Here is a 13417-nt window from a genome sequence, read left to right as displayed (position 1 = left end):
CTGATCGTGGACCGCGACCAATGGATGACCCTGTAAACTAAATGTCACGTGAAAACCGCGTGACCATGTCTCTGTTCACCTTCCGATCGATCTCAGTCTGAACGTCTGTGGCCGCTCCGTTGTCATCTCTTTTCTCGGTAGAATCACAGTTCTGCTGGCGAACGAATGTTGTCAAAACGTCCTCTCTGTTTTAAATACACTCACTGTTTACTCAGCTCGCACGCAAACAGACCCCGCAGCAGCATGCTCTTTGATGACAGACATGTTTGGTTTCGAAATTCTAAGACGACAGCGGCATTAGTTCGGATAGCCATGTTTACCTCTCTGGAGCCTCACTCGTGGGCTGCTCCTTCGCTGTACAATTGTACTATAGTCCAAGGAAACATAAGTTTCTAAGCGTCGACATACTATGTTCCGACGGGTCCGCACTGCTGCCAAATCGCAAGCGCTCGACTAGCGCAGAATGCGACGCCGTTGATGGATGCGACGCCGTTGATGGATGTAACGCATAAACCGCTCTGGCGACAGCAAACTGCGCACTGCCCAGGCACAGCCAAGGCTGGTCCAGAAGCCCGGTGGGATCTCTGCTGCTTGAAATGCATCGTGTTGGTTGGCGTGCTGTTCCCCGATGCCTTTGTCACTGACGGTGCTGTGAGCAGGCCCATCTGACAGGCTCAACCCCCCCAAGGCGGCCGTTCGAGCTGTCACTTTGTCCTATTGACCCTTTCTTTCTTATCCAGCTGGACTGTCAATCCTTTCTGTCGACGACTCTGTTTTGCCTAGCTGGTCTTGGCTATTTGTTGACACGGCTCAATTATGCTCCACTCGATCCTGGACGAGCAGGTCTCCGTTCAAGATCCAGAAAGTTCGGTGGTCGCGGAAGCCATCACTCATCCAAACTTGTGAGCAATCGTTACTACCAGTTATTGCGCGTCTCATCTCCCCCTTCTGCAGTCGCGTCGTCTCTATTTTCGTTCTTGGTTGGGTATTTCAGTATAGCACGTATCATATCACGCGTTCAGCTCTGCTTCGCGAGTTTTTCCGCCGAGTCTCTCGATTGTTGCGCCTCAATGGACATCCCCAGGTGGCAAGCGATGTCGAGGCATCTGTTAATAATGACCAAGCTCCTAGGCAGGCCACTGGAGTCAACGTGTCAATCACGCAGCAAGAGGCCAACGACAGTGCCTTTGTGTTCGTCCTCAATCTATGCTTTATTTTTGCTTCGTCTGCGAATTTTTGCTCGTTGCTTGACATGGGTACCACGCACAGCGGTGCAATCGCATGCAGTGAGTAGCGGTGTTTGTTGGAAAGCACATCTACTCAGCTCATCCTGATACTGATGTGCATCAGCATTCGTGATAGCCTGGGGGAGCATGGCTTCTCATTCAATACGCATCGCAGGACTGCTGATGCTCAGCTGGCAACTGAAGCGATTTGGCGTCAAACGTTGGGAAAGTTACGCGTTTTGGTTGGGGTTGTTCGCCGCTCTTGGTGCGAAGGGTTTTGTCTATTGTTGGTCGTTCCATTCATGTCCAAGCTAGGGCTTGTGTTCGGCTTGAACGCAACAGGTACGGGGACCACCCAGTGAGTCGAGTGCGAGCTTCTATAATGCAATGACGGTGTTCTAAGTAGGTACAGGACCGTGGGTTCAACAGGTACATCCATATGCTATAGGCAATAGTGCGTTGCGGTCAACACACACGTGAAGAGGCCTCTGACTTTTAACAAACAGCTTCTTTCCATTATCATTATCCCTTTCTGCAACGTTGATTGTCCTTGAGCTCTACGCTGTCATTCGCATGGTGTCTATGGGACATATACTATCCTCGCGTCTTCACATGCGTTTCCGCGATCGTTTGAACATTCATGTTGCCAGAGGGGCAAGTTTACTTGTGCTTGACATCTTCACCATCGTGCCTTCCGCTAAGTGGGTCAATACGCTTGCCGAATTCGTTCCTTTCAGTCTGGGTGCTCTTCTAGTCATCGGTAAAATACATCCTGCATCTCTCCAGAAAGCAGCCAAACTGATCCTTTTCTTCAGCATGTTTCAATTACCCAAATCGTGCTGCTTTCTACGATGGAAATTGTGCATCGCCCGATCAGATTTATGTGGATCACCCCGTTATCGATATCAAGGGGTTATCCGAGCCCAGGCGTACGTCCCTGCTCAGCTCGGATCCTTTCATTCTACACTTTCTGGAAAGTCCATCGTCAACTAAGGATCCTGCCAGACCTCATGAAAACCGTGTCAGCCGTGCAGCTACCGAGAACATCGTTCGCATAACTGCCGAGCATGAGGAAGTTGGAGAGCTTCCTACGAGTGCTCCAGCAGAGGTCACAGACGTGCCACTTCGCCCGCCGCCACGATCGCAGAAAATTCTGCCGAGTCAGGTTCAATACGCGGAACAGCTAGAACGAGAGGAGAAAGCCGCAGCTGCAGTCTCCGCCACTTTGCCCTTAGGGCCCATTGTCCGGCCACCGCGTCAGCGACCCAACATCTTCGTGGTCACCAACAAAGACTCACAACCCGAGAAAGCAAGAGATTCGCAGTCGACAATTCTGGGCTCCGACATCATACGAGTGTCAACTTCTGCGCGTAGCAAGAAGCGTTCACAAAGGGAGCCAAAGTTGCGCAGCCCGGAGTCGTTAGCACCGTCCGCGTTTACTTTCACTTCTCGCCATGATTCCGCCGCGACGACACGCACCGCACTTCCCAGCACATCGTTGAGCTCGCCGTTCACGGAGGCATCTGCGGACGGGTTCCGAAGAGACAGTGCTGTCTCTCCTGATGAGTCTACGCGGGGCTATCCCTGGAGGATGTGGTCCGGCCTGTCCAACACGTCTGCGCGTACAGCTACCAGAGAAGAGGCGGGCAGCAGTCCCATTCACCTGCCTACGCCTTCATCCGCCCGCGTGCGTAGCAAGCGATTCACGTTTGGGCAGTTACCGCCATCGAGCACGAAGCGCAGCAAGACCTCAAGCTCCTCCTCTCAGCGTGGAGATATTGTCGCGGTCCCTCCCCCTACCGTATCCCGACCGGTATCCTCGGGGAGAAGGTTTGGCCCTTCTCTTCCCTACACACCCTACCCTGCTAGTCCCCGTGTCTATCCTCATTCTCTTTCAGTGAGCCCTGGCGTCGGGCGCAGTGCGACTATGCCTGGCGCGAGGCCTCGTCCTCCGCCCATAACTATTCCGCCCCCACCACGCATGGCCCTATGCCAGCCTACCGACACTCCGTCCTCGCCCATGCTGCAGGAGTAGGTGCTTGCGTGCCGGCTTTGAGAATCGTATGGGCTCAACGTTCGTTCAAATTCGTAAGGGAACTATGTTCGCACAATCTATAAATCTGCTTGTGTAGACTCTCGCTTGGCAGCATTTACAAGAGATTTGTTCGATTAATGCGACCGCAATCGCTAGTGCCCTAATTATAAGTAGCCAGAACGGAAAAGCAGGACATGGGACGATGCCATCCGCTACGCAGAGGAATTGCGCGCCACACACAGATTCTAAATCTCGGGTACGCCACTATTACTCCAAACTATTGGGGGGACCCATCGCTAATATCAGTTCTCATTTTACTTTCGCCGGTATCCGAACGAACCTGCTTGCGAACGGTCTAACGTTGGATGGCCCAGATTCATGAACGACCCTGCAGTCCCGATAGTTTAGTTCCGACGAGCGATTGTTTCATAGTATTTCAAATTCCCTCTTGCACTTGCCCTGTTCATTATAACGCAAAAAGGGTTTCGATCACACAAGGGTCGTGTAGCCGTATAACAGTTACTATTTATTGATGCGATTCCAAATAACAGAAAGTTATTTGGCCATTGACACAATGGTACACTGGACAGGCTTATGTAAGTGTTAAGCTGGCAAATTGCCATTTTTGGGTTTAGCGTCTCGCTCTTACCTAATCTGCGGATGCACCCCTTCTTTGGGCGTTAGGAAACGTCCGCTGGCCCCCCCCTTTCAACACTGTTTTGCCCTTCACCCACTCACCGTCTAATGCACATCGCCGCCTTTTGTGATGGTGTCACCACTCGGAGCATTTTATAACTTGCTTATGCGTTGTTGCGCATTTGTTTGGCTTGGTGGAGGTCAGTGTTTATTCCGTATTCAGTATCTCGTTTTGTTGATCACTTTGATTCAGGGGTTGTCGAAACTTTGCTCGTTAACGCATTGTATGACATCATCCTCGGTGCGGTCACTGAGGCTATTGATTTTGTTTTTGCGCATTCGCATTGCTTGCTTGAGAAAGTTTTTTGTGTTCACTCTGATTCAGGGGTCGCAGAAACTTTGCTCTTTACTGCATTGTATGACATCGTCCTCGGTGTGGTCACTGAGGCTGTTGATTCAGAGTTTGCACATTCACATTGCTCGTTTACGAAACTTTCTGTTGTTGGTGGTGGCTCCCGACGATCAGTTTCTGTATTAGCCTCCGATGTGCAGGCTTTTCCTATCATTTTAGGTTCACGTTCAATGCTCGCATTGCACTCCATTGTGCTGTATCAGTGCCAGCTTAATCAGAACAAAGCCACATCTGGTTGGAACGAACAAGTACGTTCGATTGCTGTTAACGTTCCATAATCATTTCTCGTCTGTCACAAAGCACAAAGCACTTAACCCAATTAAGGGCAAGTCTGCTTGTGTGACCTGCACAAATGATCCACATAAAAAGGTTGCCCTAAGGCTAACCTGGAAAAGCCTGCCACAAGGGCTAGGCTGAGAACATGCACAGTGACATACAACCAGCAATCAAGGCAAAGCCCCAATGCATGGCCTTGCACAAAAGGTGGAAGGGGGGAGCTGGCCTGCTGGCTGCATACAATAGTTGAATGAATCTAAGGTCTTCCCTTAGATCCTCATGTGCTTATATACATGTAGTGGTGGACCCTGGGTACCCTAACTATGGTGTACTTACTGGGGTCCTGTCCTGTCTACATGTGAATATATTGCCAAAACCAGTAATGGTTCTGGACTTTGCTATAGCAACTATCTATAAAGGCCGTGGATATGCCAAGGTAATCCTACTTTACTGTCACAGATTTTCACATTTTTTAATCTGCACGTGACTAGAACATCACATGACATCAGCGCTAGGCTGTCCAGAAAGGAACAAACTGGTACACGAAGTACTGACAGTCCTATGTGCCCCGAAGGTCCAGGACTAGTCACGTGACATATCACGTGATATCCACACATGTGACAAGTAGCGCTGGTATTAGGTAAGACTAACTTATACAGTAATATCATCCCACCTAGAAGCAACGGTCAGACTCCAGAAGAACTCTATGAAGGAGACACACGCCACCGGAGATATGTCCTTACGGGGATATTAGTTCACATACACGAGGTAGATAGATACCATGCCACCGGAGATGTAGCCATTACAGGCAGTATCATTTCCATGGTCTTACTAAGTAGTTCGGAGGTTCAGCATGCATGACACACGTAGTTTGACAGGTAGTGGTAACCAATCAGACAATGTCCATTAGCTAGCGGTTCTGGGGCATATGGGTACCAAGGGTCCTTCCGCTCATGTATATAAGCCAGAGCTTTGAGACACATAAGTCCCCCAGACTTATTCTCATCTCTGCTATGCCTATTCATACAGTGTTACCAGTGCCCACTTCAAAGGCATTGCTTTACCTTGATCCTCTCTTGTGTCATCCTTACCTTGACAACAGTCAGTAATTGTTTGATCATAAGGTCATAGGCTTAGTCGGCGCTCTGCGTCCTAAGTTTGTGATAGAAGAATAAGTCTGCTTATCTTACCTGCCTCGAGTGCCTGCCCAGCGTACTCGCTGCAGTGTTGCGTCTTCGCACGTCCACCCGCACGTTAGCGGTGTTATATCTTCACCTGCCTCTCCAGCAGACGCCGACTCTACCCGCATAAGCCATGCCAATACTACGCACAGTGACTTCAGCATTATCCGACATCCTCGAGCGAGAACTCCAGAAGAGTTCTATGAGCTGCGATGTACAAGCATTCAACCAAGGCCTGGTCATATATCCACAGGAGGTCGACGACCTTGCAGCAGCGTTTCTGTCTCTATTTTTCAAACTCCTTCAGTTCGCACACCGCGAACTTCTGCATCAGCATCGACTTCAGGCCCCCAGCACTACCAAAGTGTTTCGCCTCACAACTGAGCACCTCAGTCAGCGAACGAACTTCGTTCGACATATGTTGAGACTCCTACAGGGTCTCATTACATATATTCTCTCACGATCTCCATCGTTTCTACACAGCGCATCGAAGGCACTCTTCGACAAGTTCACCTATTCCTCACCAAATGATACCATCATCAGCTTGACGACCACGACATCCTCGTCCTCGAGCATTTAATCACCAAGCTCGAGAATCTCCACAATGATGTAGCAGAATTCAAGCTCCCTTTCGTACACCAACACATGGTACGAGACTTTTGTGACTACGTACAGGGAAAGAAGCATCAAGGAGGAGTAGCTCGCGATATTATACGAGATATTATCGTGAAATATTGACTAGGAATACAGGTCACAGGGCGACCTTTGCTGTAGATATGAATATTTACTTTGTATATGTCTTCATCTGGCGATTCAAATGATCGTGATAACTTCGAGCATCTCAATCCAATCGGCCACATCTTTAACTATCTTTGGGACTCAATTCCACGTGTTCTCCAGGACAGAGCAGGTGAAGCATTCGCTACATACGAGGATACGTTTCACATCGACTATCACGACGTATACCATATCTCCGCTCTTCAGCTATACCCTGAATACAACTGGAGAAACATTGTGGTACACATCCGCTATATCCCTATTGGAACTGAAGAACTGGACCTAGGTCTCACTGAAGCTTACAATAGCTTCGTCGATTAGCTCAAAGAAGTCGAGCGTCTTTGCGAAATTCATCATAACCATCAGTGGCCCGCAGCCAGGGACAAGACTAGGTTCTTGTGGCAATCCTTCATCAAGGTTATATACCAAGACCTTCATTTGCTACATAACCTGCGCTCAGGTCGAGCAATTGTCCGATCGGCCACTATCGCAAATAGTCATATCGTCGAGTTTGAAGAACACCTTCGTGAGATAGAGGAAGAATTATAAAATGACGACCCCCACTGCACATGATCCCAGTTTCTCTTGTGCTCCATCCCCGGAGCTTCCCGCATGACTTAATATTGTATTACAACCCCCGAATCCTATCATTCGTCAAGCCCTCGCAGACACGGCCCCTCTCAATGCGAACATACCTGAAAATGTGAAGAATTGGGTAGTCGACTTGGTCACCAATGTGGTAGAACAAATGCGTCAACAAACGGTGGTGCATTATGAGAATCTCATTCAGCACCAAGCAAGTGCGCTTGAACACAATACCACGGAGTTCCACAATCGCACAGTTTTCCTTGACAACCACAGACAGCAGCTAATCAGCCAGGTAGCGGACTTGGAAAAAACAGCTGCTGCTCTCACGACAGAGTTGAAAGCACTCATCGAGGATTATTGGGCAACTCTGGAACCAGAAGTGGAGGCCTTGAAAGAACATGAAGCGGAAGGAAGCATCACGCTCGAAGCACTCAAAAAATTGCATGAACGATTATGCACATGGGCAAACACGCAAGGAAGGAAGGCCGGACAGGGTGGTAATGATGTCGCAGATATGGACGATGATGACAAATCGTCGTTTGGTCACAAGGGTAAAGGCGTAAAAATTGACCAGCTGGAAAAATATGGCGACAATAAGAATGGAGTCAATCTCGATGATTGGCTCGAACAAGTAATGCTCTGGTTGAAATATACTGAACATACCAAAGACGAGTCCAAAATTATGTCTACCCTCTTGCTCCTGAAAGGAGGAGCACGCGAATATATGTGACATTGAATTACTGAAATAAACGAAAACAACAAGGCACCAGGAACTTGGGCGGAGTTCGTCGCTGAACTTCGCACGGCATATGAATCATTGGACAAGGATGATAAGAAGCGAACAGAGTTAGAAGCCTTCATTAAGAAGGATCATCGAGACTTCTGAAAGTTCGCAGAAGACTTCTGTCCAAAGGCAATTGGTACAGGCTTCTCGGATCAAGACTTGATTGAAAAAATCAAGAAACATATTCCGGAGAAAACATGGCTGCTCATGCTGGCAGACACAACCAAGGACAACTGGCCCAAAAAGTGGACTGAGTTTCTTACATTCGCACTCCGTATATTTACGTCGCTACAACGAGAAGGCCACCATGCCAAAGCGCGAAGCGTACAGGATGACAAGTTGGTTTGTGCCAACTGCAAGAAGAACAAGCCCACGTTCTTCAAATCGTCTAAACACTTCGGCAAGTATTGCACCAATTGTTTCAAATTGGACCATGTCAAGAAGCAGATTGAGAAGGAAAAGGAGACAGCCGTGAAGAAGAAGGATGGAAAGAAAAAGGACGATGACAAGAAGAAGTCAAAGTCACCCAAGACATGACAGGTGGTATCTGATTCCACTTCATCAGATGCAGAGAGCAAAAGCTCTGACACCAAAGACAAGAAAAAGCTGAAGAAGAAGAGCTCTTCCTCTAAGACTAAGGGAAAGAGTAAGGAGACAGCTGCGTATATCAGCGACCACAGCATCCACTCAGAAAGTGAGCCTGAAGCATCCGAGTTGGATACAGACGAAGATTTTGCTGCAATCCTCTCAAGGCTCAGGCACCTGAGGGCAAATGGATCCAGTTCATCAAGGAAGGTGGAAGAGGGCTCTTCACGAAAGGATCGGAAGGGTTTTCTCAAAGGGGATCTGTAGGCAGCTCGTCAGAGTCCCCAGAACATTATATAAGACCTGTACATTTAGCACCCAAATCAGACACCTCTGTAGATCGTTGCAATGCAGAGGATGATAATGTAACAATAAAGAATTCGTCTTCAAATTTATCATCATTCTACTTACCAGTTACATTATGGGTGTACGGCAAAAAATCGAGCGCCGAAGCTTTAGTCGACTCAGGAGCATATTCCATGTATATCAGCAAGCGATTCATAAAGAACAATCAAATCGCGACCTCCAAGCTTAATACAACGTACAAGGTGTACAATGCTGACAGATCCCAAAATAAACATGGCAAAATAACTGACTATGTAAAAGCATACATCAAAGTTGGAGATTATGGTTCCACCCATTGTCTGCTAGTCACGGACATCGGGAGATTAGACATGATCATTGGGATGTCATACTTATGCCAGCATAATCCAGAAATCAACTGGCAAGCTGGAGAATGGAAATACTCATGATGCCCGAGTACGTGTCACCACCAGAGGCTTCGTAAAAAACAACAAGCCATTGCAAGGGAGGAAGCTGAAGAAATCTCGCAACGAGCACAACAAGTGGCAGATGAGGAGCCAACTGCATTCAGAATGTTTAATGGACACAACATCGATGCAGTAAATCCTATAATCTCGTGGGTTGAAATGGACGACCCCGAAGCCGAACAAATAGCCCGCATGATACTTTTCATAGCAGACTGCAGCTATGCTGAACCAGAAGAAGACCTGACAGAAGAGGCACCCCAGTCAAACACTGGCAGCCCAGAAGATCAGGTTATTAATGAAGTAGAATCTTGGGAAAAATTAGTACCAGATTATCTACATTCATTCAGTAATGTCTTCTCCAAGAAAGCATCTGAAAGGATGCCAACTCGAAAGCCTTATGATCATGCAATCGAGTTTGAAGAAGAACATGAATTACCACGACCAAGCAAACTATATCCTATGAATCCAGAGGAAATAAATTCCCTAAATTCATGGATTGACGAAAACCTAGCAAAAGGCTACATTCGAAAGTCGAAATCACCTATTGCTGCCCCGGTATTCTTTGTCAAAAAGAAAGATGGCACGCTAAGACTGGTACAAGACTACCGAAAACTTAATGCTATAACCAAAAAGAATCGCTTTCCTATTCCACGAACAAGTGAGCTTATCGATCAGCTCAGCAACGCGTTACTATTCACCAAGCTGGATCTCAGATGGGGGTACAACAATGTTCGCATCTGCAAGGGTGACAAATGGAAAACAGCTTTTGTGATGCATCGCAGTTTATATGAGGCCACGGTTATGTTTTTTGGTTTCTGTAACGCACCAGCCACCTTCCAGCACATGATGAATGAGATTTTAGATGATCTTATTCGGGAAGGCCATGTGATCGTCTACCTCGATGATATTCTAATCTTCACCAACGATCTGAAACAACATCGAAAGATTACCAAAGAGGTAATTAAAAGGTTACGGGACAATGACCTTTTTGCCAAACCAGAAAAGTGCTTTTTCGAACAACCCTCGATTGAGTACTTAGGGATGATTATCTCTAAAGGCGAGGTCCATATGGATCCTCAAAAGGTCGCCGGTGTACTCGACTGGCCTGAACCCAAAAAGGTTAAGCAAGTACAAGCTTTTCTTGGGTTCGCTAATTTCTATCGTCAATTCATTGAAGGATTTGCCAAAAAGTCTCGACCACTCAATATCCTTACGTGAAAGAATCAGAAATGGGTATGGGGTGAAGAACAACAACAGGCATTTAGTGCTCTCAAACATGCCTTTACTTCAGCTCCAATTCTGGCATTACCGGATGATACTCATCCATTCCGATTAGAAACGGATTCCAGCAATTTTGCCACTGGCGCATGCCTTGAACAACTCAAAGACAATGGGTTGTGGCATCCAATCACATTCCATTCGAAAAGCCTCAATGAGGCTGAGCAGAACTATGAAATCTATGACAAAGAGATGCTCGCAATTATTCAAGCATTGGAAGAATACCGACAACATCTCGAAGGTCATCCACTCCCAGTAGAAATTTGGTCCGATCACCAGAATTTAACCTATTTCAAATCAGCACAAAAGCTGATGAGGCGGCAAGCTCGCTGGTCACTATATCTTACACGGTTCAACATCCAACTACATCACAAACCAGAAAAATTAATGCATCGGGCGGATCCTCTGTCCAGAAGGTCAGATCATGAAGAGGGGGTAAATCCTGACAATTCTGACAAGACTCTGCTCAAACCGGAATATTTCACGATTAAAGCTATTCAACATACCCATCTTGCAGTCATCACAGATTATGATTTGATAGACAAGATCAAGGAGGCACTACAAGATGACAATGTGAACAGATCATATCAAGATCTACTCAAGAAAGGACAACGAGAGTTCTCGAAAGGACTCGAAGACTGGAACTTCGAAAGTGGGATATTACTATACTGAGGCAAAGTGCACAAATAGAAACAGCAGACGTAGCAGAAATCAATTGCGTGCTTTGCGCTTACCCTTCGCATGGGCTGTGAGAGCAGGCACATTTTCATGCTCCTGATTCTCCTGTTTCCCAATGTGTTCATCATCACATTCAATGTCATCATCAGGGACAGTCAAAGGTGACAGTGGAGCATCTGAAGTAGAGGCAACAATGGGTGAAGTGCTAATTGACAGCACAGACGACATCAATGCATGATCTTGCAGCTGTGCATAGGTCTCTGCAGCATAGGGAGCAATCAGAAGTACTGGTGTCAAAGATGATGCAACTGGGGAAGCGGATAAAGTACTATTCAAAACAACATCAGATACTAAGCAGTGAAGTCAAGAATGAAGCATGAAACTCACGAAGAGATAGAGGAAAAAGAAGAAGGTTCAATCACAGCACACGGAGAGCCATGAGCATTGAAGCATCAGCATTTGTTGGAAGTAGAAGGCCAGCACCTGCAGGCAAGGAGCCACCACCCACAGGAAGAGAAGGAGGGCCAATGTTAAATGTGATCGAGTCAATATCAATGCCGAGGATTCCATCAGATTGGATGCGTGAACAGATGCCAAGAAAGAATATGGATGAATTGGGATTGGGCGCAGGAACTGACAGCCAACGAGGTGAAGACCCATTATATACACATCTACAGAATATGAGAATCAGTTGAGAGGAGAAGTAAGAACAACTTACTGCAACGAGGAAGAGCGTTGCTCATCGTGAACACACTCATGAACTTCCACCAAGAAAGCCTTTGATTTTCCATCAGCCAAGATGTCATGCTTCAAAAGCACTGTATCAAGATCGATGGCATATGGGTATGGCATGTCTGGAATGGGAGACTGATAGTTATTGTCATTGGAATCTCCAGGGAATGGATAGACAGAAAATGTGTCGAGAAGAACAGTGGCGTTGGCAGGAACATGCACATGTGCAACAGAGAAGATGACAGTGTTGTCAGAAAGGGGAATGTCATCACGAGGGCTGTAGATGCGAAGCTGAGTGAGGAGCAAATCACCTGAGGAGCACTGGATAGCAGTGAAGTAATAGTTATAAAAAGTGGAGGTGCCACGCTGAGCATTAACAGATGTAGAACGCTGACCACCGGCAACAGCAAAGAAGCCCATGAGCATGAAGGAAGACATTTCTGTGGCAAGACAGAGCATGAAAGACAAAAAGAATGAAGACACAGCACACATTTTATTTTATGTCCTCGAGCAAGATGCATAGCCAGCACGCAACAAAGACAGAACACAGCAGTCAGTGGCAGAGAGTGATGGAGACAAAGACGAGGAGATAAAGAGCAGAGACAAAAAGTGGAAAGGACAAAAGGCAGTCATAACAGAGGAAACCGAAATACAGGGAGACAAAAACTGAGAACGACGATACAACGGAGGAGCCAGAAAAGGTAAAGGGTGGAGAGGAGACCAAATAAAGGCAAATAAAATGGGGGGAATCCTTTACTATACGGGTCATCTTCACTGCAAGTCGTCAACACAGGTCAATACCTGGTCGAATTATGGTCTTATTTGCACAGAAATATCTCTCTGCTTGTTGTCCTCCTTCCCAGTATTGTCTGAGTGCCACCTATGAGTTGTAAAGGATCTCAAGAACTCCTTGAGTCTGCTCTCACCTAACCCGTCAGGGTTCTCTGGTAAGATTGGAGGAGTAAAGACCAACTCGAAACTGAGGTGTAGGCCTCAGCTCGAGCCAGTATATATACAAGTGGGGTAAGGCCTCTGATATTGGGTGTAGGACCCTGCGTACCCTGAATTTGTACTAATACATCATTATGGTGTGCTATAGTGTGCTCGAGCCTAGTGAAGTCTGTCTAAGTCTAGGAATGTCCAGAGAGTCCAGGCCTATGATGTCACTATGACGTAGGGTCATGTGACTGGTACATGTCCGAGAGATGTCCGAGTGGTGTGGGTATACTAAGATATACATGTGGAGACGTAGTGGTACATGCTGTATATGGTATATGGGTGGATAAACTAAAGTTCTTGGTGCTTAAGACTTGTGGCGCAGAAAAACCATGACAGTACCCATCCAGATGTCAGTGACTTGTCTAAAGCTGTCAGAGCCATGGCAATGACATCCTTCTTGCCCTTCAGTAATTTCCATGCTACTTGTGCTTACCAGAGGCATGGATTGTCACTGAGCCTG

At 47.0% G+C, this 13417-nt stretch overlaps 3 protein-coding genes across 3 annotated transcripts; 2 read left to right on the top strand and 1 right to left on the bottom strand.

The window, feature by feature from the left end:
* Window positions 1-816: 816 nt before the first annotated feature.
* On the top strand, window positions 817-3261 carry LAESUDRAFT_760062 (uncharacterized protein; the record flags this gene model as incomplete). The annotated part of the gene is made up of 7 exons (XM_040912686.1): window positions 817-902; window positions 955-1286; window positions 1351-1491; window positions 1542-1584; window positions 1633-1680; window positions 1733-1986; window positions 2042-3261. 7 exons carry the CDS (start codon window positions 817-819, stop codon window positions 3259-3261), a joined length of 2124 nt encoding a protein of 707 aa, XP_040763244.1.
* A 4861-nt stretch (window positions 3262-8122) lies between these two features.
* LAESUDRAFT_760060 (uncharacterized protein) lies at window positions 8123-8767 on the top strand (the record flags this gene model as incomplete). The annotated part of the gene is made up of 2 exons (XM_040912685.1): window positions 8123-8430; window positions 8497-8767. The coding sequence occupies 2 exons, from the start codon at window positions 8123-8125 to the stop codon at window positions 8765-8767; spliced, it is 579 nt and encodes a 192-aa protein (XP_040763243.1).
* Window positions 8768-11940: 3173 nt separating this feature from the next.
* LAESUDRAFT_655703 (uncharacterized protein) lies at window positions 11941-12396 on the bottom strand (the record flags this gene model as incomplete). Its single annotated transcript, XM_040904574.1, has 1 exon — window positions 11941-12396. One exon carries the CDS (start codon window positions 12394-12396, stop codon window positions 11941-11943), a length of 456 nt encoding a protein of 151 aa, XP_040763242.1.
* Between the last annotated feature and the right edge of the window lie 1021 nt (window positions 12397-13417).

The sequence above is a fragment of the Laetiporus sulphureus genome (assembly GCF_001632365.1).
Source record: "Laetiporus sulphureus 93-53 unplaced genomic scaffold LAESUscaffold_25, whole genome shotgun sequence".
In the NCBI taxonomy this organism is placed as follows: Eukaryota; Fungi; Basidiomycota; class Agaricomycetes; order Polyporales; family Laetiporaceae; genus Laetiporus; species Laetiporus sulphureus.
The sequence above is the reverse complement of the archived record's forward strand: the minus strand, read 5'-3'. Positions and strand labels throughout refer to the sequence as shown.